Here is a 27,227-nt window from a genome sequence, read left to right as displayed (position 1 = left end):
TGCGCGGCGATTGGCCAGAGAGGTAGGGGGCGGGGTAGGGGCGGGAATCGGCGCTTCGGTGGCGGTCTTGGACACGTCGAGAGGGTCACAAGTGGAGGGGGCTCCTGAAGAGTCAGGGGGTGTGACAGAATAAGGTTCTGAGAGGGAGGCGCCGTTGGCTGAACTCGATCTGGGAAGGTAAGGCCTCTCCCGCCCCTCTCGCAACCCTGGCACGAGCACAGTTCTTTCCCCTCCGAGACGAGGACCTCCACGCCATTCTTCTCAGCTCGGCGAAAGGAAAAAGGGCCCGGAACTGGAGGTCTGGAGACCCGAGCTTTCGGCCCGGCCCCCGTAGTGACATAACCGGAGTAACCTTGGGGCAAGGTATTCCGTGCCTCAGTTTCCCCGTCTGTAAAACCAGCCTGATCCCTCTGCCGCTTGTCCCCTGTGGCCGCCCTCGCTATTTATTCAACGGGCTGTTTGTCCAGTGCTTCCGTGTGCCGACTGGTCAAGAAGCTTTCAGACCTCAGAGGTCATCGAATTCAATCCCAGTCTCCTCCTAATCCCAGACTTTACAGGTAGGGAAAGAGAGGAACTAAGCACTTGGATGACTAGTCCGAGGTCACACAGAGTAAAGGGCAGACTGGGGCTGGATCCCTAGTCTCTTGATTCGGGAATTAGCGGGCTGCCGGGTCAACAAGAACCTTACCAGTCCTTAAGTACTGTATTCTCTCACAGAGTGGTTATTGCTCCACTGTGGCATACATCTGGAGAGAAGTCCCCTCCCTAGAGTCCACTTATGCAGGTGATGAGCAGGAGAGCTGGAATGTTCTGGGGGTGGGTGATGGAAAAGAGGAAACTTCAGAAGCTGAAAACCCCCAGCACCAACCTTGGCCTGGGTTTTGCTTAGTCTTCTTGCCACAGACCTAAGACAACATCAATTGCTGTCGACTTCTCTGCCTCCGGTTTCCACCCTTTCTGAATCTTATATAAGAATTTCTTTGGTTAACGTAGGGTCATTCTTGGAACAATCTCGGGGTAGGCCTGGCTTAGCGGAAGTGTGGATAAGCAGATCATGTCCCACTGTAGCTTCTGTTTCCATAGATCTCAGGAGAGCTTTCACTCTGGGCTTCTCCTCACAATCAGATTAGTACAACAGGTGTCCCTTACCTGAATGTTTTAATCTGTTAGCATGAAATCAAAGTGAAGTGGTTGGTAGCTTCTTCCCAGAGATTTTATACCTCTTGGCACTTGCCTTGTTCTGCTTCTTATTATAGTTTGTGTGCTTCTACTAAATTGTAAGCTCCTCAAGGACGATAACAGTTTTATTCATCTTGGTGTCTCCTGTGTCACAGAGCACTATGCCTTCTTGCCCGTAATGGGTCCTCATTAATTCTTTGTTAGACCAAGTAGTGGAATTCATCCTTGTTTCCTTATTCCTTAATTTATTCTCTTAGGATATTTTTTTCCGTGTGACCCAGAGAGCCCAGCAATGGCTCTTGCCTTTTATAGGTAGCTTCCAGAAAGATAAAAATGCTGTACTAGCTGTGAACTGTCTGGGTTGCTTAGTCTCTTGTGTCAATTGAAGATGATTTTCCTATTGTTTAAAGCTCTAGGGGAGGGGAAAGAGAAATAGGATAGCTAAAAATATTACATGTAGGTCTAATTTTTGTTAGTAAAGTATTCCTCTGTTAAACTGAAGGATAGGGCTGTTGTCTGCTTCCTGTGTTTATTTTACAGATTAAGATGGTTAAAGCAGTGAAGGCTGACAATGTTAAAGCAATGATGCAACTGGAATCCAAGCACTGGAACTGGAACCCTTTGTGGTAGCTCTCTGTTAAATGTGAGCTTGGCTACTCTCAGGAAAAAAAAAAAAAAAAAGAATAAGCTGCATAAGTAACAGCTCTTTCTTACCCCTCTCCCCAGTACTGGTCATTGTCATTCCAGCACCACAACATCTGAATAGTGCTTTTTAAAAATGCTGAAGGGGGGAAAAGAATGCTAAATGGGATCATTGAGCCCTTATTTTGCATTCTTGAGTTGGGAGTGTTTTTATCCAGGGTGTTTAAGTCACCTTTCTAGATAGGCTGGAATCCTAAAATCTGGATCAGCCTTTTTGGTGATGGAAACACCACAAATATGGGTGCCCAGGTTGCCACTGTGGGACACAGCTGCTGGTTCTGATTGGCAGTATGAGGAAGGGGAAGATAGTGGTGAGGCTTCCTCAGTCTTCCAGGCTTTGAACTGCAGGATTGAGTGTACCTAAAAAGCCACTGTCTTCCTGAAGTAGAATATTGGACTAGGAATCAGGAAACCTGAATGCCTGTCCCAGCCCTTCTAATTCACTCAGAGCTTGGGCCAGGCTCCCTAGACACTCCCAGATATCTATCAAATAGTACTGCTGGGAGGTAAATAGGCACAACCCTGTCTCAAGTTTGAATAAAGCATTTTTGTTTTTTTGTTTTGCTTAGGTAAACAGCTTTTAGATGTGTTTATAAAATGTATTGACCCCCTGAAGAGTAACCAGAAAGCATCAATTTTAACAGTTCCTTTAGAATTATCAGCAATTTTGCTACAATTTAGATGACAATTTTTATATACAGGTACACCTATATTAATCTGTTCTGGTGGATGCGTTTTAAAATTAATAGTTTAAAATTATAACCAAGTTAGATCTTAGGTGTGGTGTTAGGGATATGAACTGAACGTAGGTTTGGGGGGGTATAGTGTTCTTTCTGTTCAGTCACTGAAACAGAAGAATGTCAGAACACAATTCAAGAAACATCACCAGAAACCTGCTATGTATACACGCTGTGCTGGGTATTGCCTGGGATGAGAAAATGAGTAAGTCATTGTTCCTGTCCTCAAAGTGCTTATACTTGAATAATGGCGATAATTGAAGTATGCAAATAGCCATAATAGCAGATATAGCAAAGTAAGTCTCATAAGTAGAAATGAATGATTGTAGGATAGCAAAGGAAGAAGAGATCAAATCTCCATAGTTTGGAGGAAGGTGTGGGTTAGAAAATGGGCTTTGAAGGTGAGTGGGATTCCAAGTGGAAGTAAGGAAGTAAGGCTTTCCAGGTTGAAGGGAAAAGTTAACTGAAAAAAAGTAAGTCAAAGCAGGGAATCATACAGATATTAGTTACCTGTAGATCTTAAACATTTTATTTTAACTTAAAATTTAAAACATCTTTTTGCCATTCTTTTGACATAAGCCTTTTCTTGGAGTGTGGGTCTCAGGGATCTCCAAACTACAGTGTGAGTGCTAAATCTTGTCCTAGGCTGCTGCCTGTTTCTGTAAATAAAGTTTTATTGGAACACAGCCTTGCTCACTTGTTTATGTATTATCTGTGGCTACTTTCACATACAAGGTCAAGTGGAGCATAGTTATGTGTATCTTTATCTAGTCTTTCCTAAGCTTTCAACTTGTATAGCATAGTAGTTAAAGCTCTGGAGCCAAATTGTTTTGCCAATTTTGAGTTGTATAGGCCTTGGGCATGTTGTTCAGTCTCCTCCTTTGTGAAATAGGGACAATAATAGTATCTAGTTCCCAAGGTTCTTATGAAGATTATATGAGTTAATTCACATAAAACACTTAGAACAGTGCCTGGCAGGTAGTAAGTACTCAGTTAATATTAGCTGCTGCTGTTGTTTTCCTCTTCTCATTTATACTTCATTGCTTTATGTAATACTTTATTAAGTTATATATTTAGAATAATAAACACAATTGGCATAAATTGTTTTGTGAATAAACACAACTGATACCCTCAATAAGCACATAATTTCACTGAGAGGGAGAGCAGAAGTGTTGCTCCCATGATACTGGAGAATAGCCTAGCTAATGTGTGATCAGTTAAACTGGTTAAGAGAGTTCTGTGCAATAGTTTGCTAATAGTTTACTGTTATGTTAAACAGTATACATAGGGAAATAGTGGATTAAAGTTGAAAAGGAGACCAGGGCCATATTTGTCAAATACCTTGAAGGCCAAGCTAACAAGTTTGTACTTAGCCCAGTAGGAAATAGAATTTTTTATTTTAAGTGACCTCAGTCCAGTTTTCCTTTTGATTATAATCTCAATTTTGAATTGAGAAAAATAAATGTTCTAGACTGAATGTGAATAAAATTAAATGACTTCTCTAAAGGTAACAATTTATACCATACTCAAGAGTCTCTGATTCTTAAGTCCGTTCCTCTCCTTGTTCCAGTTTGCCTCTGCTGTTGATTCTTCTTTTTGCCTTCCTCACCAGACATGCTGCAAAAGACAAAAAAGATGACATATTTATCACTGAAAAAAGTAAGTGTTTACAGAGACAGAATGACTTCAACTAGTGGAAGATGTCAGATAAGTCAATAACCAGGCAGCACCCAGATAACTCTGCCATTTAAAGTTGGCAAGCCAGGCATGGTTGGGGAAAAGGGAGGGAAGAGAGAGGGCATGTTGCTGATTGATGCCTGCACTCCCACATGCAGCTTTTAGCATAAAAAAGCTATTAAAAAAATCAAAAGTTTTCTATAGTTTGGGACTAAGTATGAGAAGTCAGCAAGGGTCTGATACTTAATCCATTAAAGTGAGCAGTTTATGCCAAAAGAAATCTTAGAGTAGGCACTGGGAAGGAAATGCTTTTGAAGTTCCATTGCTTTGAGTAATATCATTTCATGATTTAGGTAACATCCCCAAGTGGGGGTGGGGGGGCATCCTTAGGAATACAAAGCCCTGCAGAGAAGGAAAGGGTTGAGAAGGGTCCACCCTACCTCTTTTCCTTTGCACAAAGGCCCTAGGCTTTTGTATACAACCTGCTTTTGTAGGCTGAGGACATTGTGCAATACAGCATAATGACATAGAAACCTGCATTACAAAAGTAAATAAGAGAAATGATTTGGGGGGAACACATAAAGAGCAACCAGTAAAATGTTAGCGGGACCTTTTTTTAGCCAGTTTGAGTCTTTTCCTAAATAGGTAGTAGAGTTATTATAGAACTATACAGAGTGTTTGTATAATTTTGATTTTAAAGCATCTAGAATGTATCCGTTCAGTTTATGAAATGAAAGAAGAGGAATGCTTCTAACTGTACCCACAGGCACCCATTCCTGTCTCCTACCTTTCCTAATGGCTTTTTATCAGTTCCCACACAACTGTGCATAACCTATATCTTAGTTCATCTCATACTGTATTTTAATTATTTGTATGTATCCTTTCTCCATCAGACTGCGCTTCTTGAGGATAGGGTTTCATCATAGTACCTTCACTCAGTAGGTACACAATAAATTTGAATGAATGAACGAACAAATGAATGAATGAATGAATGAAGAGACCTAGTTCCTCGGGTCACACAGATAATAAACCCCTAGAGCCAGATATAGAACCCAGGTCTCCTGATTCCTAGCCCAGTACTTTTCTACCATGCCATGCAGCCTCTATCTGAGGTTTTGAACAACTTTTCTCTCAGAGGGAGGGAGGAGTAAAAAAGGAAAAGGTAAAATGTTTTCTAGTTTCTGCCTCCCACCAAATTAACTCCCAGCATTCTCCACAGGCAAACCAACAACACTGTGATATAGATGATTGAAATCCCATATAATATAACTAAATGGAAGGTTTAGCAAGGGGGACCTTTGTCTGCCTTTGATTATAACAAAGAGGCATTTAAAACAATGCTTTGCCAACCTATACATATCTAACTAGCTAGTGTTCTTTAAATCAGGCTATAAGAGTCTGTGTGTTTTAAGTGACATGAAAGTGAGCCCTATGTGTGACTTGGACGTCTCATTTCAGAGATTAATTTTGTCCTCTAATGAGAAAGCAAGCTACCATTAATAATATCTCATATTTACTGTACCTTAGAATTAGGAAGTATTTTGACATATTTTATTTGATCCTCACAACCTGTGAGATTGGCAGGGTGGGTATTTTTATATCCATTTTGTAATAAATGAACTAGTACATGTTGAGTTCAGGTGATTTGCTTAATGTCACATAGCTAATGTATGGCAAACTTATGTCTGTAGTTCAGAGTTTCTGATGCCTAGTCCAGGGCTGTCTCTACTCTTATCACGCTTTTTATAAAACACTCGGATCTTTACATAAATCATACTTAAGCATTCATGGTTAGCATGGAAATGTGTCAAGACTACAAAAGGATTCAGTAAGAGGGGTATGAAAGGGTACATCTCGGGATTGCTTTATTCCAGGATGTGGCTTAGCCAACAACAAAAGGTACCAGAGAAGTAGAGTATAGTAACTGGGAGATCCACTCCCCATTGGACTTAGGCCTTTCTATCATTGCATAACTAAAAGACCTTTTCAGTTTGTTTGTTTGACATATCAAATTTGAGTTGTCCTATTCGGACCAGGCAAATAAAAGCTTTTCCAAAGGCCTTTGTGAAGAATGTAGTTGTACACTTGATCTTCTTTGTACAGAAAGGTGAGAGTGGCCAAGAGAAACAGGAGCTTCTATATTATTTGCCACTAAAACAGGATACATAAAGCTCAGAAACCCCTCCTACTTAGCTGCTTCCCGACAAACTATCTGGAGAAATGGGAGGGTTGGGGAAAGTAGCTAGCCTAGTGTTACAGAAGCAACGTACAAGAAGCAGATGTTACAGGTTCAGTTGACTAAAGAGTATATTAGCATCATTATTCAATGACCTAGGCCTCAGTTTCCCCATCTGTAAAATAAAGGAGTTGGACTTGATAATTTAATTTTTTAGTAGGAAATATATTCACATGGTTCACAATTCAAAAGGTACACAGGATGTATAATGAAAAATGTTGCGTCAAATCCAACCTACATCTGACCAGTTGCCTTCCTAGGGATCACAGTGTTACTACCTTCTTATTCCCCCATGCCCAGAGGTAGTATAGGTGTTTACAAATAATACGTATATACTTTTTTCCCTTTCAAAACTTTTTACAAAGGATGGCATATAGTGCCCCTTCTTTTTTCATCTCATAAGGTACCTTGGAGATCATTATCAGTATACAAAGAGCTTCCTCATTCTTGTTTATGGCTGCAAAGTAGTCCACGGCACATCTTATAATGTATGTATTTTCATTGCAAGATGGCGCTTTGAGCATATCTCGTTTCCTTCTCAAAATCCTAATGAAATGACTTTAGAAATATAAAAATAAGAAAAAGTATGATATTGTGAATTATAATGAATATATATTTGGTCTTCATCCCATTTCTGGCTCAGAGCTAACACCCTTGGAATTTCCTAAGTGACTAGAGCTATAAAGATGTCTTTCGTTGATAAGGTGACTTCTCTGAGGATGGGGGCTAGTTGCCTGTGAAGCCAACCAAAGTGACTAGAGGGTTGGAACTTTCAGCCCCTGACTTCCTGGGAGAAGGGAGGGGCTGAAGATTGAGTTTAATCAACAGTGGCCAAATTGAATCAATCATGCCCATGTAATGAAGCCTCCATAAAAACCCAAAAGGACAGGGTTCCGAGAGGTTTGGGTTTGGGGAACCAGAATGCTTCCAAGTGCCACCATGCTGGCCCCAACCTACAAGGACAGAAGCTTCTTTGTTCAGGACTTCACTATATATATCTCTTCATCTGGCTGTTGATTTATCTCCTTTAATATACTTTGTAATAAATCAGTAATCTAGTGGGTAAATGGCTTTCCTTAGTTCTGTGAGCCACTCTAGCAAATTTGTAGAACTCAAGGAGAGGGGATTGTGGGAGCCTCTGATTTATAGCCAGCTGATCACAAGCACAGGCTTGCAATTGGCATCTGAAGTGAAGAGCAGCCTTGTAGGACTGGGTCCTAAATCTGTGTAATCTGATGCTATCTCTGAGAAGATAGTGTCAGAATTGAGTTGAATTGTAGGACACCCAGCTGGTGTTGGAGAATTGTTTGGCAGTGGGGAAACCACCCGTAAAAAAAGTATCCTTGGGGCTTCCCTGGTGGCGCAGTGGTTGGGAGTCCGCCTGCCTATGCAGGGGATGCGGGTTTGTGCCCCGGTCCGGGAGGATCCCACATGCCACGGAGCGGCTGGGCCCGTGAGCCATGGCCGCTGAGCCTGCGCATCCGGAGCCTGTGCTCCGCAACAGGAGAGGCCACAATGGTGGAGAGGCCCGCGTACCGCAAAAAAAAAAAAAAAGTATCCTTTATCATTAGAAAACAGAGAGAAAGAAGCCTGAAACTTCGAGACATTTCAAAGAATATAAATGCAGATTGGAATCAAATTGAAACAAATTACTGACCACCTGATTCTTTATAGGTGAAGAACATCTTTCCCTGTGAAGTGAAGTGGATAGAGTTCACTAGCACACTCTGAAAACTCCTAAAATGAGAACAGCAAATGTTAGAAAGAAAGGTTAGCTATGGAGCAATGGGCGAAGGACAAATCAAAGGATTTGGGGGATTATACCTATGCCAAGTTTAGAAAGAACAGTAGATTAAGAAGTAACGGTAATGACTATGTATCGAGGGCTCACTGTGTTTAGGCACTGTGCTAAGTTGGTGTTTAAATGCACACTGTCACGAGGTAGGTGCTACTGTCATCCCTATATTAGAGGAAACTAACTTACCGTCTTAACCACTATGCTGTTGCCTCAGTGAATTCGTAACAATCCTGTGAGGGAGGCTACTTTTTTTTTTTTTTTTTTTTGCGGTACGTGGGCCTCTCACTGCTGTGGCCTCTCCCGTTGCGGAGCACAGGCTCCGGACGCGCAGGCTCAGCAGCCATGGCTCGCGGGCCCAGCCGCTCCGCGGCATGTGGGATCCTCCCGGACCGGGGCACGAACCCACATCCCCTGCATAGGCAGGCGGACTCTCAACCACAGCGCCACCAGGGAAGCCCGAGAGGGGCTACTTTTATTACCTGATTTTAGAGCTGAGGCCCAGAGATATTAAGTAATTTGCCCAAGGGCCCACAACCAGAAAGTGCAGTTTTACTAGTTAGAGAATAACTTCCTTGCATACTTGGAAAGCCGCCATAAAAAAGAAAGAGAAAATATCTCTTCTGCCCACAGTTTCCTCCTCATGTTTTTTTTTTTTGTTTGTTTTTAGTGACCTATTCAGGATCTCTAACTGAACTCTCATTCTCAGAAATGCAGGAGTTGATGGTTAGGGACAGGCCCTGGAGTGCTCAGCTGGGAACAAATCTTAACTTCATTAATCATGTTGGGAACTATATACAGCATTTTCTTCACACAGAAGGTTTTTTGTTGTCTTATTAGTCAGCAATAAAGTCTGTTTTTCTGATAGTTCAATTCCTGTATTTCACAACTAATCTAGAAAAATAGAACTGTAGAAGATATATAACTTCCCCTTCATCTGGAACTCAGATTTTATTCACACAGTGGGTGAAAGAAACCTCTCTCAAATCCCAAAGATGAGCCATTTGGTATTAAATTTAGTGTTAGCCCAGAAAGTTCTTTGATTAGTAGGTGGTGGTGTGTGTAAATTCTAAGTGAGACTGGGCAAGCTTTGTGCCCTTTTGGAATATCAGAATAAACAAATGTTTTATTTTAGTTCCTGGTTGAATCTTGACTTTCTTTCTTTTCTTTTTTTTTTTTTTTTAGCTCCCTCTTCTTAAACATACAGTCGTTAGAGCCTGTATACTATGTCTATGTTGTACATCTCTGTAATTCAGAACTTTGGTTCTCAAATTTTAGAGCGCATAAGAATTGCCTATATATCTGGATATATACCTAGAGTCTGAGACCCCATTCCCTGAGAGGAGATTCAGTAGTCTGGAGTGGGGTCCGTAATTTTCATTTTTAGCCAAACATCTCAAATAATTCTGATTCAGGCGGTCCTTGGACCATACTTTGAGAAACCCTTGAGTTAGGAGGGAAGCAATTATCATTTATTATTTACTATGTATGTTATTAATGTGCCAGTCGTTTTCATATGTATTTTTACATTTGATGTTCAAAAAAATTGTGAGATTTTATTAACCCAGGTTTATGTGTATGTATTATCCCCACAAAGTTTTAGTAACTTGTTCTGAACTCCAAAGATGGCATGGCATTATGATAGTCAGCAGTCTGACTCCAAGAACCAGGAGGGCTGTTGCTCTTAGTATTTCTGCTTTAGGTATTTCTCAGAAGAGATGATTGTATAAGATTGGTGCATTGGAATATATTAGAAAGTGATATGAACAGTCTGTTAAGTTAAAGCCACTGAAATGTTGGGATGTCTAAAGCATATCATCTAATATTCAGAATGTTCCTAGAAAAGACAAGTATGCATTTGTTCTTCTTTGAAACGATATTATACACACCTAAACATTTCTAATTGAAATAGGCCCTAAAGATGAGTTATTCTATTTCTCCACTAAGGAAATTGTGACCATAAAGATTAAATTGCTTAGTGTAATGGAAACACCCGGGCTAGAACCCGGGTCTTAACTTTCTTTCGAGTTGTAATAATTATAAAGGTTAAGGTAGGCTACAACCCATACATTGCCTGAGAATTACTCAGAAGACTATTGAATCAATGGTTGAGAGTGATGACTCTTTGTGACATTCACCATTTGAAAGTTCACACAGAGGCATAATAATTAAATGTGTTCTGGTATTTTAAAGGAGTAGAATAAATGGTGACTTTTTTTTAACGGTGACATTTTTATGAGTTATTCTTTAAAAGTTCTGTTTCTGACACTGAAAATATATAGTAGAATGGCATTTGGGGCTTTTGTGAATTTTAATGGAATGCTGAAATGTGGCCTGAAGCTCAGGCTATGTGGAAGTCCATTCTCACTTAGAGCTACAGAGGCAGAGCAGCCAAGAATACTGCAGGTCATAGTTTTAACACAAATTGTAGGCCATAGCATGGTGTAAAGTGTTGCAAGACACAACTACTCTGGAGGTAGATAACAACTAGATTTAGCTCCTCCTGGACAACTTAATGGGGTTTATAGACTTGACAGTGCCCTTGGATAACTTGATCTTTGTTTACCCCAAATGTAGGGAATATTCACTTGTGCCTCCCAATAGAAATAGGTCTACATTTCTTTCTAAGTTCCCTAAAAACTATAACTCTGTTTCCTTATCTCAATTTTTCAGAATTGCCCCCATAAAGTAAAATAGCTACCTTTGTGTTAAGAGACAGGGACGCAAGTAGTTGGGTAGAAGTACAATGATACAAGTAATAGGTCACCGGACTTGAGGTCAGAATCTGGATTCTAATTGCAGACTGCCTCGAGACTGACTGACACGTGACCTTGGCTAGTCAGTTAACCTCATGTACCTCAGTTTTCCAGCTGTAAAATAAGTAGCCATTCTTGTTTAATCCAGGCCTGTCCTTCATGTGGAGTTAGGTCTAGAAACACACTACATTGTGGTAGCTCAGCAGAAAAACCTGAGAACATGCCAGAAGAGAAAATGAAGTTACTATTGGGCCCAGACTTAAAATCATTCAATCAACAAATATTTATTGAATACAAACGTAAAAGGTGTATTAGATTGCACATAGCCTAACGTAGGCCTTAGAATGCATTCCATAAACAAGATGTGAGTAGTTTTCTTCAGCCTTGTTTTTGAGCACTCATAGAACATAATAATAACAGTAACTCACAGAGTAATAATAATGCTTTTATGTATGTTATATGGCCTTTTTTTCTCTCTCAGTATTTCTTCCCATTCATTATCTTATTTGAATCATACAATAACCCTAAAGGAGAACAAGAACGATGTTATCTCATTCCCCTGAGTTTCGGATGAGAGGCTGAAACTCAGAGATCAATAGTGGCTCTCAAAGAAGTAGGGTGATTCTGCCCCCCAGGGGACATTTGGCAAAGTCTGGAGACATTTTGGATTGTCACACATGGGACAGTGCTACTGTCATTCAGTGAGTAAAGGCTAGGGATACTTACTGTTAAACATCCTACAGTGCACAGGACAGCTCATACAGCAAAGAGTTATTCAGCCCCAAATGTCAATAAGGCTAAAATTGAGAAACTGACATTGGTGTTTTATCCAAAAGAATACAAAGTGACAGAGTTGGATGAACCAGAATCCAGATCTTGGACTCAGTCTAGTATATTCTCCACTGCCCTTAGCGTTAAAAGCTGCAGTCACATAAATTCTGGACTTACTGCCAATGTTTCGTGGAGGTGTGAGTGAAAAGTGGGGTTTGTTATATATCGCTGTTAAAGGTTTCCATGTATAGTACAGATTGTATAATCCAATAAAAATCTACTAAACACTTGCTGTGTATCTTACAGTCTGCTGTCCATGTCTCACAGGGAGCTTAGTCTACCTTCATCATAGTTTTTAACTTATTGAGCAACTACCAAATTTGAGTAATTTACCCAAATGGTATTGAAATCTGGATATGGCCCCTTTAGCAGCCTCTATGCATAGTACCTACTGCCAACCTAAAGACTCATGGGACTTTTATAGGAAATGTCACCAAGATACTCAGAGAGAAATCAGCAGAGCCAGGATTTGGATCTTATCTGACTCCAAACTCATGCTCTTAACAATATTCAGTAAGCTTAACTCTCTCCTACAAAAGGTGATGTGTGACTTTAGAAGCTTTTACAACCCAGGACAGTCCTTGTAGAATATCCTTCAGTTTTGCCCCTCAAACCATTAAATAACCCAGAAATTAGAAGGTTCTTCTAATCCTTCTAAAGTTTTAACAGATGTCTTTCTGGATTCTGGCAAATTAAAGGATTATGGCCCATGGCTCTGTAAGGGATTTTTTTTTTCCATCTGTGAATGCCTCACAGAAAACTTGAGCAGGAAATATTATTAGGGAAGAACAAATAAAAGCCAGTTATTCTACACATCAAAGTATTCTGTTAAAATATAAATCTGGCCACATGACTCCCCTGCTTATTACGCCTAAATAGCTTCCACTTGCCCTTGGAATAAAATTTAGTCTCCTTTAAATGACCTATAAGGCCTTCTTCAGTATACCCCTTCTGCCTCTTTCTTCAACTTCATTGGCCTCTCTTCTCACTCAGTGTGTTCTATTCATACTGACCTTGAATGGCTTTGATTCTTTTCTTGCCTCAAGGGTGCTATTCTCTGCTCTTCTACCCAACTCCAGTAATTTATCAGTCTGTTTAAATGTTGCCTCCTTAGAGAGGGCTTCTCTCTTCTCTCTCCACCTAACCGCCTCCATCTAACTTAGTTCTTTTACTGTTATTCTCCTATCACAGTACCATGTTTACTTCCTTCATATTATTTATCAAATTTATAATTATATATACGTATACATATTTATTTTTTTCCATATTTAATGAGGATTCCTCCTCTAGAGTAGGTTCCGCAAAGGCAAGAATCTTGTCTTTTGCAGCTGGCTCCTTGTAAGTAGGTATGAAACCTACATGGGTTTTGTAAGAATTAAATACATTTTGAGTGAGTGAATATTTGTCCAGTGTTCTTCCAGGTGCAGTAAGGAGGTATAAATTAGTTACTTGCCCTCTAAGAACTTGCTGTGTATATGTGGTATTTTTTATCTCGTACTTTAAGAACTGTAAGTCAAATTTTCCATAAGAGAAGATTGCTAGAAAAATTCAGAAAATAGAGAGAGATTTCTTCTGTCAAGAATTCAAGGAAAACCTCATAGAAGAGGTGGCATTTTAACTCAGCCTTAAAGAATGAACTAGATTGTAAACTCAAAAGAGCAGGGGCCGTATTTTACCTTTATCCTACTTCTGACACATTTTAAGTGCACTGTAAATGTTGAATAAATAATGATAGGATTTGCTCATATTCAGAAAATCGGGGCGGGGGGGTGCGGGACTACAGAGAATGACACGGCCAAAAAGGCATACAAGTGTCAAAGTACTAAATTTATTCAGGAAAATTGAGTAAATCAATTTCGGTGGAATATTTGAATGTGAAGAGGATGAGATTGGGATAAGGCTGCAAAGTAAATCTGTAACAGAGACATAAATGCCACGCAGTGAACATAAAATAAGTGTATCAATATGAGAAGTTGGAGGTGAGGATACTTATGTGCCTCTTTTCAGAGAGATTAGTTTCTAGGAGTACAACCTAAAATGCAAATTACAGCTTGAGAAATACATGCAAATGGTATCTGGACACTAGTGTAGGTGGGAGTACTGGTTCTATTATCAACACCATCACCAAAAAATAGCAAAATGCAGGCTCCTATGAACCATCTCCTGTACTTGGCTTGGCTGGAAAGAGAGTGTTTGTTTCCTTATATTTCTGGAAGGGAAACATCCCCAGGGATGTGTTTGGCTTTTTTACGGTTTTTTTCCCTGTAACTGATTTCTAATCTCATAACGTTGTGGTCAGAAAAGATGCTTGATATGATTTCAATTTTCTTAAATTTACTGAGGCTTGATTTGTGACCCAAGATGTGATCTATCCTGGAGAATGTTCCATGCGCACTTGAGAAGGAAGTGTAATCTGCTGTTTTTGGATGGAATGTCCTATAAATATCAATTAAATCTATCTGGTCTATAGTGTCATTTGAAGCTTGTGTTTCCTTATTAATTTTCTGTTTGGATGATCTGTCCATTGGTGTAAGTGAGGTGTTAAAGTCCCCCACTATTATTGTGTTATTGTCGATTTCCTCTTTTATAGCTGTTAACAGTTGCCTTATGTATTGAGGTGCTCCTATGTTGGGTGCATTTATAATTGTTATATCTTCTTCTTGGATTGATCCCTTGATCATTATGTAGTGTCCCTCCTTGTCTCTTGTAACATTCTTTATTTTAAAGTCTATTTTATCTGATATGAGTATTGCTGCTCCAGCTTTCTTTTGATTTCCCCTGGGTCCCGATGCGCACACTACTTTGTGTGTGCCCTCCAAGAGTGGAGTCTCTGTTTCCCCTAGTCCTGTCGAAGCCCTGCAGTCAAATCCCGCTAGCCTTCAAAGTCTGATTCTCTAGGAATTCCTCCTCCCGTTGCCGGACTCCCAGGTTGGGAAGCCTAACTTGGGGCTCAGAACCTTCACTCCAGTGGGTGGACTTCTGTGGTATAAGTGTTCTCCAGTTTGTGAGTCACCCACCCAGCAGTTATGAGATTTGATTTTATTGTGATTGCGCCCCTCCTACCGTCTCATTGTGGCTTCTCCTTTGTCTTTGGATGTGAGGTATCTTTTGGTGAGTTCCAGTGTCTTCCAGTCGATGATTGTTCAGCAGTTAGTTGTGATTCCAGTGCTCTCACAAGAGGGAGTGACGTCTTTCTACTCCGCCATCTTGAACCAATCCTCCTGTTTCTTATATTGTAGTAGCTTGGTCCATTCATGTTTGCCTGGAAGGCATAGATGATTTAGAGATTGGAAAGTGGGTATTTAAAAAATTGAGTTTGTCCTTAGCATGCTTTCTCTTAAAAATGATAGCCCTCCATTATTATACATATAATTCTCCATGTAATCAGTTCCTCCAAGACAAACAGGCTTCTCATCTCCTTTGCTCAGCCTGAGCAGCTTAATAAGGTGGAGTGGACATAGGGAAAGATAAAATTTACGGTAGAAGGGGGTGACCTTGAACCAGTATCCGGAAGCAAAGCCTTTCTTCGTCTTATTCTGATTAGAATTGAATCACAGGTTTGCTTTCTGTCTTTTCTGTGGATAGTTAGAAAGAGATTCTCAGGGCAGCTCCTGAGTTATCGTCTTTTTTACTAAAATAGGTATTCTTAGCCAAGAACTTCTATGTAAAAGAGCTACTCTCACTAATTTATAGCTGCTCTTTTATTCTTCTAAAAACTTGTCAGTCCATGGAGCATTTCTTATTTGCCTAGATCATTGGCCGTTCATAAATGAAGGCCCTTTAAGTTGTAAGTGTAAGTGTTTGAAGTCGTTTTCCCCTTTGTGTCTCTGGAAGTTGGTTACGTTTGACGCATCCCATTAGTCTGATGTATGAGTAATACAGCCACATAGACTCTGCTTACTATTTGAATATGTAGACTGTGCATAGGTTGGTTTCTTTCCACAAAAAGTGCTTTCAAGGAATCCTGCAACTGGTTTATTATCTTTGCTATTGTTACTGCTCTTGCCTGATAAACAGTCATTTGTTCTTATGTTCCCTTAAGGTCATTATTACTGAGACCTTTTCAAGGGCAAGCATGGTAGCCAGGCTTAGATGACAAGATGGCTTTGGCCTAAAATGGCTTCTCTTATATCAAAAAGCTATATCTGGCTCTTTTCTCTGGGGACTCCCTACACTATCTGCTTACAGTAGAGCTCACTTTGGTATATGGTGAAGAAAGAGAAAATAATATTGAAATCTGCAAGTAATCACTAAATTAATTCTCTGCCAGGTCTATCAACATCTTTCTCATCTCAACCCAACCACTGACACAAAGAAAAGCAAGTGAGAATTTGTTGTTGTTGTAGATGATCCCTTGGAATTATTTTTATTATCAACAAAGGCACAAAGTTAGAAGAGAAAATGGTAGGCTTAGTTTTATTGAAGGAGTTTTAAAAGGATAAAATCTAAGTTTTCTTTCTTTTTTACTTTTTTTGATGGTAGTGGTAGTGATGGTGGTGGGGTTTTGGCAGTTATTCTCCAGAGTTCTGTCTTTATAAACCTGCAATTGTAGCAAGTGCCCTATCAACTCCTATCACCTGCCACATTTAGTCTGGGGAGAACTCTGTGTGTGTGATTTTTAAGGTCTTTTCCATTTCCTCTTTTCTTATTGGCCTGACTTATCTTCTCACTACCTCTACTGCCTCATTTTACTGAACTGTTTTTAGTACACTGATACGGCAGAACTTTGGGAGTCAAAAGTTTTTGCCAGTTCTGGCTAGAACCTGTGTAAACCTATGATTTACTCAGCCTGATACTTTTTGGAAATGAAACTGGTGTAAGTATCCTTATGATTACTGCACCTCAAGAGGGACACAAGCCAAGGAAAGGCAGCTAAAATATCCAAAGCATGGTGTGGTTATATTCGAACAATTATGACCACTTTTCTGCCAGTCAATTTGGAGTAAGAATATGAGGCCAGGGCCTAGAGGATGAGTGGAACAACATCATAGCCATCAATGGGAAGGGTCTTCCCCATATATATTCATCAAATTGTATTTCCCTTCCCTGGGAACTACTACATTTTTTTCTAAACAACTCCAGTGTATTGGCCTGGAATGCCAAGTTATGGAGAGGCACCTAAGCCCTATTTGTTATTGCATTATATCAAAGTCTCCCCTTTATTCCTGCATCTCCTTTACCACCTCCCTCCCCCAAAGAACAACATAAGTGCAGAATTCATAAAGCCATAGGAGAATTTCAAAGTTCACCTATAGAGGCACTTGAAACAAAGCCAGAGCCATATCTCAGAGTATCTGCTGGGCCCATACAGGTCATAAAAAGGCAGGATTAGTCCAGTGAAACTTGATCACATGAACATAGCCCATAAGCATGAGTCCCTGTTTATGGTAGTATATTATCTTTGACCTTGAATTTCCCCTATCTGTGCTTGCCAAAAGCTTGTGTCATCAATCATAAATAATGACTACAGAAAGCAGAAGAGTGACTAGATAGATTTCCCTTTGTTTAATGTTTTTACAAATCGAAAAAGGAACATGACCCTAATCATTTTTTAAAAATATTTATTTGGTTCGGCCAGGTCCTAGTTGCGTCAGGCAGGCTCCTTAGTTGCAGCACATGGGCTCCTTAGTTGTGGCTCACCTGCTCCTTAGCTGTGGCATGCGAACTCTTAGTTGTGGCATGCATGTGGGATCCAGTTCCCTGACCAGGGATCGAACCCGAGCCCCGTGCATCAGGAGCACAGAGTCTTATCCACTGTGTCACCAGGGAAGTCCCGACCCTAATCATTTTAAGAATAAAAACCTTCTGGGCTTCCCTGGTGGCGCAGTGGTTGGGAGTCCGCCTGCTGATGCAGGGGACACGGGTTCGTGCCCCGGTCCGGGAGGATCCCACGTGCCGCAGAGCTGCTGGGCCCGTGAGCCACGGCCGCTGAGCCTATTGCTCTGCAACGGGAGAGGCCACAACAGTGAGAGGCCCGCATACCGCAAAAAAAAAAAAAAGAAAAAAAAGAACAAAAACTTTCTTCCTTATCATTGAAGTCAGGAAAGACTGGAGGCATTCTCCAAAAGAATTATCTGAGACTCCAGATTACATCTGTCTGAGCTGGAGGAGAGTGCCCATGTGGCAGATGTATGACCACTTCTGTGTAGTCTTTCTGTGGGGTCTAATCTCCATAGTCCCTATGGATTATTGTTTCTTATTCATCATTGTGCAATACCAGGAAAATAAAAGAGAATTTGAAGTTTAGACTAACCTGTTAGAAGTAAGGTCAGTGCTAAGACTCAGAATGGGTATCAGAATTTAGCCTTCTTGCTAATTCCCTAACTTCTGTCTATAAATTGATATTCATTTTTCTAGAGATGCTAGATTTTGCAAAGAATCTGGCCCTCTAGTTAAGCTTTACAATGCGTGTGTTGGGGGGGAGTGTTGGCAGGAACAGAGGAAACTTCTTTTTCATGATCCTCAGAAGTAGACTGAGAAGGAATTAGACCCTTGAATACAAGGAAGTTTTGAAACCTATTTTTATAAATACTGCACCATACTTACTAAATGGAGGAAAGGGGAAGGCAGAAAGAAGTGCAAGCTATATGGCATTCAATGTAGAATGTGCTATTTCATTTTCCATATCTAATAGTATTCAGGGCAATACAAACAAGCTGGCATATAGCCAACTTCAAGTACCCAGCTGAAGTTAAATGTTCCCTAAAAACTGAATAGTGTAAAGCCTTCCTGAGAAATAAACTTCTCACCTATTTCGTATGAACAAATTTCCATAGAAACTCATACTTGATTTTTTTCTATAGCCAATTCCTAGACCATTTCTCTTCTGTTTCCTTAAAAATCAAAGAAGTTTTCTATGCTAGAAGAAGGAGCTATTATGAACCATCCACATGTGTCGATAGTCACTTTGTGGTCTCAGGAGACAGGATAGGCAGAAAGGGGCTTGCAAGTGGTCTTGGCTGGCATACTCTGCAGGAGAGAAGCTAACAGAAAACTGACATTTGCCTAGGATTCTGTTATAAGAAATCCATTGTTGGGAATTTTCTGGCAGTCCAATGGTTAGGACTCCTTGCTTCCACTGTAGGGGACCCAGGTTCAATCTCTGGTCAAGGAATAAGATCCCGCAAGCCGCATGGCGCGGCCAAAAAAAAAAAAAATTAAGATAAAGGCTTTTTGTTTTGTTTTGTTTTTGCCGCAGGGCATGCAGGATCTTAGTTTCCTGACCAGGGATCGAACCAGTGCCCCCTGCAGTGGAAGCACGGAATCTTAACCAGTGGACCGCCAAGGAAGTCCCCTGATAAAGGTTTTTTTTCAAGAAAAAAAAAAGAAGAAAGAAATCCATTGTCCATCGGCAATGAAAGGAAATAGATTCTATTCCTGCTCTATTTCCTAGTATATTTCAATGTGAAATGTATCCTACAAGATGACATTTCAAAATAGGTGCATACTTTGAAAGGCATTCTTGAGATTCGGGCATATGAATTACTGGGTCACTGATATGTCTGAAGAGATTTGATTACTGATCTCCACTGAGCAGGTGTCTCTGATTGCTAATGAGGTGCCTGAACAATTAGGAACCTTGGGTCTTCAAAAAAACCTGTTGATGGGAAGACTATAAAAGTTTATCAGGGAAATCAAGGGTACAAATCTTTAGTTTCTGGTGCTGTGTTCTTGCCTTTTTAATTGGCCTTCTGCGTTTCATCTTATGCCCCAAAATGAAAATTATGACTGTTCAGTTTCCCCTTCTAGCTTTTAGCCTTGAAGCTCCATGAGGAAAGAGTCTATGTCTGGTTCATCTCTGTATGTCCCTCAGTCTCTTACACCAAAAGGCACTCCACCAATATTCACTGAATCAAAGGTCAGGATTCATGTTGATAACATGAAATGAAATTATCCTTTATAGTTTTCTTATGATATAATCATTTTCTAGACCCTTATTAGAAGAGAACAAAATTTGTAACTTCTACTCTTTATGAGGATGTGCTATCAATTTTCTTGGCAGGCAAAAGTATTTTCATTCTTATTTCACTTTATTTGCTTGGTTCAACATCATAATTTATGATCACTCAGATACCAGTGATCTCTCCATCCTACTATGTTTCTTTATCTGAAAACTGCTGTCCTCTTACCATTTGTTCCATCATTGAAACTTTGTGTGTGCTCTCGCTTGTTGATTATTTGTGTGTGTGTGTGTGTGTGTGTGTGTGTGTGTGTGTGTGTTTTGCTGTTCGCTATAAAACCTTTGTGGACAAAGATCTTATTGTGTCTCTCTTTGTACCTCCAATCTAGTCCCTTTATGGCAATGGTATTAATAATACCAGCTTGTCCAGCTCCCCAATTATGAAGTAATAAAGTGTCTGGCATGAAAGTTATTTAAATTCAGAGTTGAATTTTGATTATCGGTAACTGATGCTTTGCCTTTTCCTTTGCTGGAAATAAGAACCTGTTTTTTTAAATTAATTAATTTATTTATACGTTGGCTGCATTTGGTCTTTGTTGCTGTGCCCGGGCTTTCTTTTTAGTTGCAGGGAGTGCGGGCTTCTCATTGCGGTGGCTTCTCTCGTTGCTGAGCGCCGGCTGTAGGCACGCGGGCTTCACAACTAGGCACGCCACAACTTCAGTAGTTGTGGCACTCGGGCTCAGTAGTTGTGGCTCGTGGGCTCTAGAGTGCAGGCTCAGTAACTGTGGCGCACGGGCTTAGTTGCTCTGTAGCATGTGGGATCTTCTCGGACCAGGGCTCGAACCCATGTCCCCTGCATTGGCAGGCAGATTCTTTAACCACTGCACCACCAGGGAAGTCCCAATAAGAACCTATTTTTTAAGCTTGCTGCCATAGTATCATAGGATAGGAGTTGAAGAGGGGAAAATAGATGGCTGAATATTTGTGCTTTTGATTAGACATCCAAGACTCCCTGAATCTGTATAAATTTCCTGTCTGAAGTTATGCTTCTTTTCAACCTCTTAGTGATATTACCATATTGCCGTGTTTCTTTCCATCACAGCACTAATCGCCTCATGAAAGTGTTCTGTTTACTTTATTGTTTCTCCATCCTGTACCTTGTTTGTCTTATTCACTGTTGAATTACTAGCACTTAGCTCAGAGTTTGGTGCGTGTAAGAGCTTGATAATTAATAATAAGAGGCACACTTAGGCTCATGAACATGAATATCTACTTGGAATTTCTAAAGCACTCTTTCCTCCACAAACTGGAGTTGAGGGACACTTAAGAGAATCCACCAACAACTCCCTCTCCACCTTCCTCAACTTCCCACTCCCCACCCCAGCTGTAGGAGTTTTTGCTCCTTGGATTATGTCTCAGATGGACTTTTGCAGTAAAATAGTGAAGTGATAGTAAAGACACAAGAATGAATGTGCAGGTTGTCTAGACTTAATTTAATAGCGAATATCCAATTTATACCTTGTTTTCAGTGTTCTCAGCTCTAATGCCCTGCTGGGATTGATACTGTATCTAAATTCAGGGCACACTGCTTGCCTAGGGCAGCAATAGACCTTTTCTTCTAATTTAAATTAGCTGAAGGCTGGTTGTCCTATATGTGAAAATGTATTCTTAATATCCTGATTGAACACAGGCCATCCAATTAGGTGAATTATCTTGAAATACTTGCTTTTTATCTACTGACATTTATGATTAGAAAAGCAGTTAAATTTCATTAATGCCATGAATTTGTCCACTATTACAAATTGTTTCCTGCAACCCGAAGAAGCTACTTTTCTTCTCTTTATCTCATGTTTAAATTTGAACATACATTGAACATATCTAGTAAAGGAACGATTCTGCAGAATGAGTTTTCTGATAATGTATAACTGATTCACTTTGCTGTACAGCAGAAACTAACACAACATTGTAAAGCAACTATACTCCAATAAAAATTAGTTTAAAAAAAAGAGTTAGGTTTCTGAAACCCTACATGCAAATCCCTTTTGCCACAGTCTCCAGAGGTGATCCCTATTAGTACAGTTACTTCTCTTTCCATCTGTATATTATAAAAAATAATTATGAGTAAAGAGGCTAGGAGAGCATGTATTCACTGGCTGAAATCCCACATAGACAATTTATCAAGAATCAAGATTTGGGGACTTCCCTGGTGGTCCAGTGGTTAGGACTCCGTGCTTGCACTGCAGGGGGCACAGGTTCGATCCCTGGTCGGGCAACTAAGATCCTGCATGCCGTGCGGCTTGGCCAAAAAAAAAAAAAAAGGACAAGATAAAACATCATGAAGATTTTGTTTTCAAATCAAGATTTTGTATTTTTAATTATTATATGTAATTCTTTTTCTTAAAAGAATCTTCTGCTGACTCAACTTTTCCCGGAAAAATGGGCCATTTCCACCACGTGGGGATGAGCATGGGGATGAGCAGTGGGGACGACAACAGTACCATGGCACCTTCTCACCATCACCCGACTTCTTCAGCCTCCCACTCCCACGGTCACATGATGATGATGATGGTAAGTGCCACAGGAGAGGCAGCCTAGGCCCTTTCCCACCCACGTGGGGAATAGAAATAATCGAACTTTAGGACTGGAAGATGATTATCTTTAAAGATCAATTTACCAATGAGAAAAAACTAAGGTCGACCTAGAGAAGTCAAGTGATTTGACCAAGATTATATGGCAGGTTAGTTTCAGAGCCACACCAGAACCAAGATTTCTATGGTTCTTTCTTCAGTATTCCTTTCTGTCAAAAATGACCTTTTTCTGGATTAAGTTCTGGTCTTTTACACTTTGTGTAGAAAAGAGAAAAAGACAAAAGTTGACGGTGGGGACAAAGGAGAATACATGTGGAGAAGTGCCTGTGGTTAATACTGTACTATAATGAGGGAGAAAGCCTCCCACTTCAGTGAATGCCTCTTATTACCCAGAACTGCTACTTTTAAATGTTCTAAGCTTCTTGACCTGAAATTCTCACGTAGAAGCTTCAGTTGTTTCTAATTGACACGTTTTGGTTTCCTGGCAGCCTATGACCTTCTACTTTGGCTTTAAAAATGTGGAACTATTGTTCTCTGGTTTGGTGATCAATACAGCTGGAGGTGAGTAAGCCATCAGGTTTTGTTTGAAGGTGACACTCACATGAGAGACAGTGACAGAGAATCTGGAAACCCAACACCTCTTCCTGCCATAATTACTGAGTCATTATGGTTATGATCGTAACCATCTTGCTTCCTATTTCCTACCTGGAAGGTAAGGATACACGGTGCTTATTTTGGTCCTACAGTAAACCTCCCTTAAATAGCATGTGTATGTTTTAGAATTTCTGAAACATAATTTAGATACCAGGTAGGAGTCTTTTGCAGACCATTTCCTTTCATCTTTTTCCAGAGTGTTTCCTTGTTTGATAAATTATTGCTCTTGGATATAAGACTATAGTCGAAGCTCAAATGACATAAAAAGCATTATATATATACATACCACAAAATAACCCTGGCTTAAAAACTATTAATCAAGTACAATCCTTCCAGTTTACAGATAAACTAAACTTCAAATAGTGAAATGATTAGTCCTAAATCCCATAAAGTTAGTATGTCAGAGCTAGGACAGGGACCTAGGGCTTCTATTCCTGCCTAATCCAGTTCTCTTTCTAGCTTACCAAACTGGTATACATCATTCCTGACTCCTTGGCCCATCTTAGGGGCAGTCCTAGTTTTGGGGTACCTAATCACCCAGTTTTTGTGTGTCTATAATGTTGAGTTGGTGTGCCTTAAATTCAAATTGCACAAGTTCAGTAGTCAGGTGGACCACTTTAGGTACAAGATAAATCTTTGGACCCGCAAAATCAATTTGTTTAGGGAAGAAGGGAAGGGAAGCATTTAATTCAGGTAGTATGTTAAATCAGTTTTGACTACATTCATATTGGTACCAGTGCTTCACAGTGTGAAAGACTTAGATTGAAACGCCCATTCAAGAAATTGTCAGCACTTTAAAATAAGTTGTTTTATTCCTCTTTTGCATATTCTACATTGTGTGTTTCAGTGTGACAAGCTAATTTAATGACATCAAGCAGCCAGACCAAAAGGTTATTGTTGTTCATTTTTTTTGTATCTTAATCAGAAAATGAGTATGATCTGCAGTGGAGGCAGTAGTCCTCACTGACACCATCTTAGTTCTTCTCTTCCATCTGTATGATTGAAGAGGTAACAATATAACATACTCTGAAATTAAGAGTAGAGAGTAGCAGTTTTTCAAAATTACCTGGCAGTCCAGTGGTTAGGACTCGGTGCTTTCACTGCCATGGGCCCAGTTTCAATCCCTAGTTGGGGAACTAAGACCCCACAAGCCACGTGGCATAACCCCCCCCCCCCCCAAAAAAAAAGTGTAGCAGTTTTTCTGTGTTGTCTTTCTAGCTTGGAGAGCACACCAGCTAATGATTTTGCATGTTTGACATTACCGCCATCTTTTCCCTCCCTACTTAGAAATGGCTGGAGCTTTTGTGGCAGTGTTTTTACTAGCCATGTTCTACGAAGGACTCAAGATAGCCCGAGAGGGCCTCCTGCGCAAGTCACAAGTCAGCATTCGGTACAATTCCATGCCTGTCCCAGGACCGAATGGAACCATCCTTATGGAGACCCACAAAACTGTTGGGTAAGAATATTGAACAGATCCAGATGGAAGTTCTGGAGAGCTGAATCAGCTAAATAGGAAAGCAGCTATTTTATTAGCAACAGCCCTCTTCTTGAGTTAATGATTCTATATGACCTTGATCAAAACTGTTTTTGGAGGCTTGGGGTTGTGGGTCATTAGCAGGCCAAAAGAGGAATGATAGGAACCCTTCTGCTAATATGAACATTTATTCCAAATTTTAAGTATTGGTCACTTTAGAAGAAGGAAAAGAATCCATATTTTAACATATTAGCCAAAATAATAATAAAGTTAAGAAACTTCAGGTCAGGGTATAGAAGAATGGCAGAATCCAATTCATTCTTTTCTATAAAAAGTTGTGCCTGCCCAGCTCTAGTCTCATTTTGTTACAATGTAAGACTGTACTAATGTCTGTATTCCACCTAAGCAAGTATATGGATGACTATTGGTTTTTCCCACAGATTGGCAAATGCTTAAGATTTAGTTATAATAGAAATGTAGGTCTTAAAGCTAAACTGGAATTCAAGGAATCCTATAGACCAATGTCCTGCTCTCAAGTAAGCACAATATTATTTATTCCAATTGTACCAGTGATTGGGCTTATTGAGGGCCAAGCATTGTGACTTAACTAAGGTGAGAGAACGAGTAATTGACAAAGGGGATAAACAGCCAGGTCTCCTGATCCCTAATTAAAAACTTTCTACTGTACCACCCAACCCTCAACTCTATTTCCAATTTTTTTTTTTTTGGCTGCGTTGGGTCTTCGTTGCTCCATGCTGGCTTTCTCTAGTTGCGGCGAGCAGGGGCTACTCTTTGTTGCGGTGCGCGGCCTTCTCATTGCAGTGGCTTCTCTTGTTGTGGAGCACGGGCTCTAGGCGCACGGCTTTCAGTAGCTACAGCACGTGGGCTCAGGAGTTGTGGCGCGCCTGCTCTAGGGTGCTCGGGCTCCAGTAGTTGTGGCGTGCAGGCTCAGTAGTTATGGCGCATGGGCTTCGTTGCTCCACGGCATGTGGGATCTTCCTGGACCAGGGCTCGAACCCGTGTCCCCTACACTGGCAGGCGGATTCTTAACCACTGCGCCACCAGGGAAGTCCTCTATTTCCAATTTTTTAGAGTATGAACTCTGCAAAGGTGGAAGGCCTGAGAAAGTTCAGGCAAATAAGTATGGGAGGATGTGGGTCATCCCTTTCAGTATCCAAGGTGGAGGTAAGTCAGCTTACTCCTCCTTCCTCTCCCCTCCTCCTGAAGAGCATTCCTCCTGCTGCCATATAATCATATCTGGCCGATGCTTATTAACCTCACAACCCTATCATGTTTCATTTCCAAGGACAATAAACAACCTGCAGAGACACAAGTACCCGTGAGTTGCCAGGGTGGCTGTGAGAGAGTCCAGCTCAAGCTGAGCTCGTGACTACAACTGTTGCCCCTTTCTCCTGATCTGCATGCAGAGCTGCCTGAACACGCCTGGGGCCCTGACTGTTGTGTCCCTGTTTACTCTCCAGGCAACAGATGCTGAGCTTTCCTCACCTTCTGCAAACAGTGCTGCACATCATCCAGGTGGTCATCAGCTACTTCCTCATGCTCATCTTCATGACCTACAACGGGTACCTCTGCATTGCTGTAGCGGCAGGGGCTGGCATGGGGTACTTTCTCTTCAGCTGGAAGAAGGCAGTGGTAGTGGACATCACAGAACATTGCCATTAACGTCTAACGCTATGGTGTGGCCTTATCGATTGCAGTGGAAAGCAGTTCAAGACTGGAAGACAGGATTCCAATCTCCTCTTCTTACTCCTTATCTCCTTACACACACGCACGCACACATGCACACACGCCTGCTCAACAGAGGTTTAGCTTACAGTCTCTGAGCTAAAGTGGTAACCTCCCTGCCTTTTTTCCCTAATGAGCTGAGTTTCCCATTTCTCTTGAGGTGAAGCCACCCATGAGATGTCCTCTCTTCCCCCGTTATCTTAGATCCAAATTATATGTTCTTATCTAATCCAGGTAGCTTTCTATTCGATGGCTTGATCACCTGCTTCCTTTTTTAGTCTTCTGTTCTTATTTTTTAACAGTTTGCGAATTTGGTGGGTTTTTCCTGGGTCAGTGATGGAAATGGATTAACTTTAGCCAGGATTGATGGCAGGTGACGAAAAGTCTTGCCCAGCTAAGCCCAGAACCCAAACTTAACATTTAAAAATACGTTCTAGTCTTTGGACTCAATGAGTGGGAGACAGATTGTGCCTTTCCCTAGGTGTGAAGTGTTGCACTGAAATCTCTGTAGGGGGCAGAGAGGTGGTTTGAGACTGTATAAATACAGGCCCAGACCTTGCAGGAGTGTGCATTCTTGGGGGGCTGACTCATCAACTTGTGTTCCCACTTAACATTTTGATTAGAATGAACTTGTCAATCAAAAAAAAAGATGACAATCAATTTGAGAAAATAGATATTTTAAAATGAAACCATTGACATTTTACTTTGACTTGGTACCTTCGTATGTCACAACTGAAGTAAGCGTTTAAATAATTTTCTCCCATTATTGTTTTCATGTGTCTGCCTCTAAACCAGTGGTTTTCAAACTTCAGCATGCATCAGAATCACCTGGAGAGCTTGTTAAAGCCCTGATTGCTGGGCCTCGACCAGAGCCCCCAAATTGGTATTTTTAACAAGCTCCCAGGTGATGTGCCTACTGATGATCAGGGGACCACACTTTGAACATCTCTGC

The 27,227-nt window shown here is 40.7% G+C and overlaps 1 protein-coding gene across 3 annotated transcripts; it reads left to right on the top strand.

The window, feature by feature from the left end:
- Window positions 1–46: 46 nt before the first annotated feature.
- SLC31A1 (solute carrier family 31 member 1) lies at window positions 47–26,965 on the top strand. 3 transcript variants are annotated; one of them, XM_082842960.1, is made up of 5 exons: window positions 47–177; window positions 22,218–22,381; window positions 22,890–22,962; window positions 24,343–24,511; window positions 26,011–26,965. In XM_082842960.1, the coding sequence occupies exons 2-5, from the start codon at window positions 22,250–22,252 to the stop codon at window positions 26,210–26,212; spliced, it is 576 nt and encodes a 191-aa protein (XP_082699086.1). In that variant the 5' UTR covers window positions 47–177; window positions 22,218–22,249; the 3' UTR covers window positions 26,213–26,965. The 3 variants fall into 3 exon arrangements, with proteins under 3 accessions (XP_082699086.1, XP_082699087.1, XP_082699085.1); XM_082842961.1 differs by lacking the exon at window positions 47–177 and adding an exon at window positions 19,121–19,216; XM_082842959.1 differs by lacking the exon at window positions 47–177 and having other exon boundaries at window positions 21,913–22,381.
- The last annotated feature ends 262 nt before the right edge of the window (window positions 26,966–27,227 follow it).

This window comes from Leucopleurus acutus (assembly GCF_964270905.1).
Source record: "Leucopleurus acutus genome assembly, chromosome: 7".
Classification (NCBI taxonomy): domain Eukaryota; kingdom Metazoa; phylum Chordata; class Mammalia; order Artiodactyla; family Delphinidae; genus Leucopleurus; species Leucopleurus acutus.
Note: the sequence above shows the minus strand (reverse complement) of the source record. Positions and strands in the feature narration are given on the sequence as shown.

Excerpts from the sequence above, each read along its gene's own strand:
- SLC31A1 (XM_082842960.1), top strand. The coding sequence starts at position 22,250 with ATGGGCCATTTCCACCACGTGGGGATGAGCATGGGGATGAGCAGTGGG. Across the intron at positions 22,382-22,889 it reads GTCACATGATGATGATGATG|CCTATGACCTTCTACTTTGG; the intron begins GTAAGTGCCACA and ends GTTTCCTGGCAG. Across the intron at positions 24,512-26,010 it reads GAGACCCACAAAACTGTTGG|GCAACAGATGCTGAGCTTTC; the intron begins GTAAGAATATTG and ends TTTACTCTCCAG.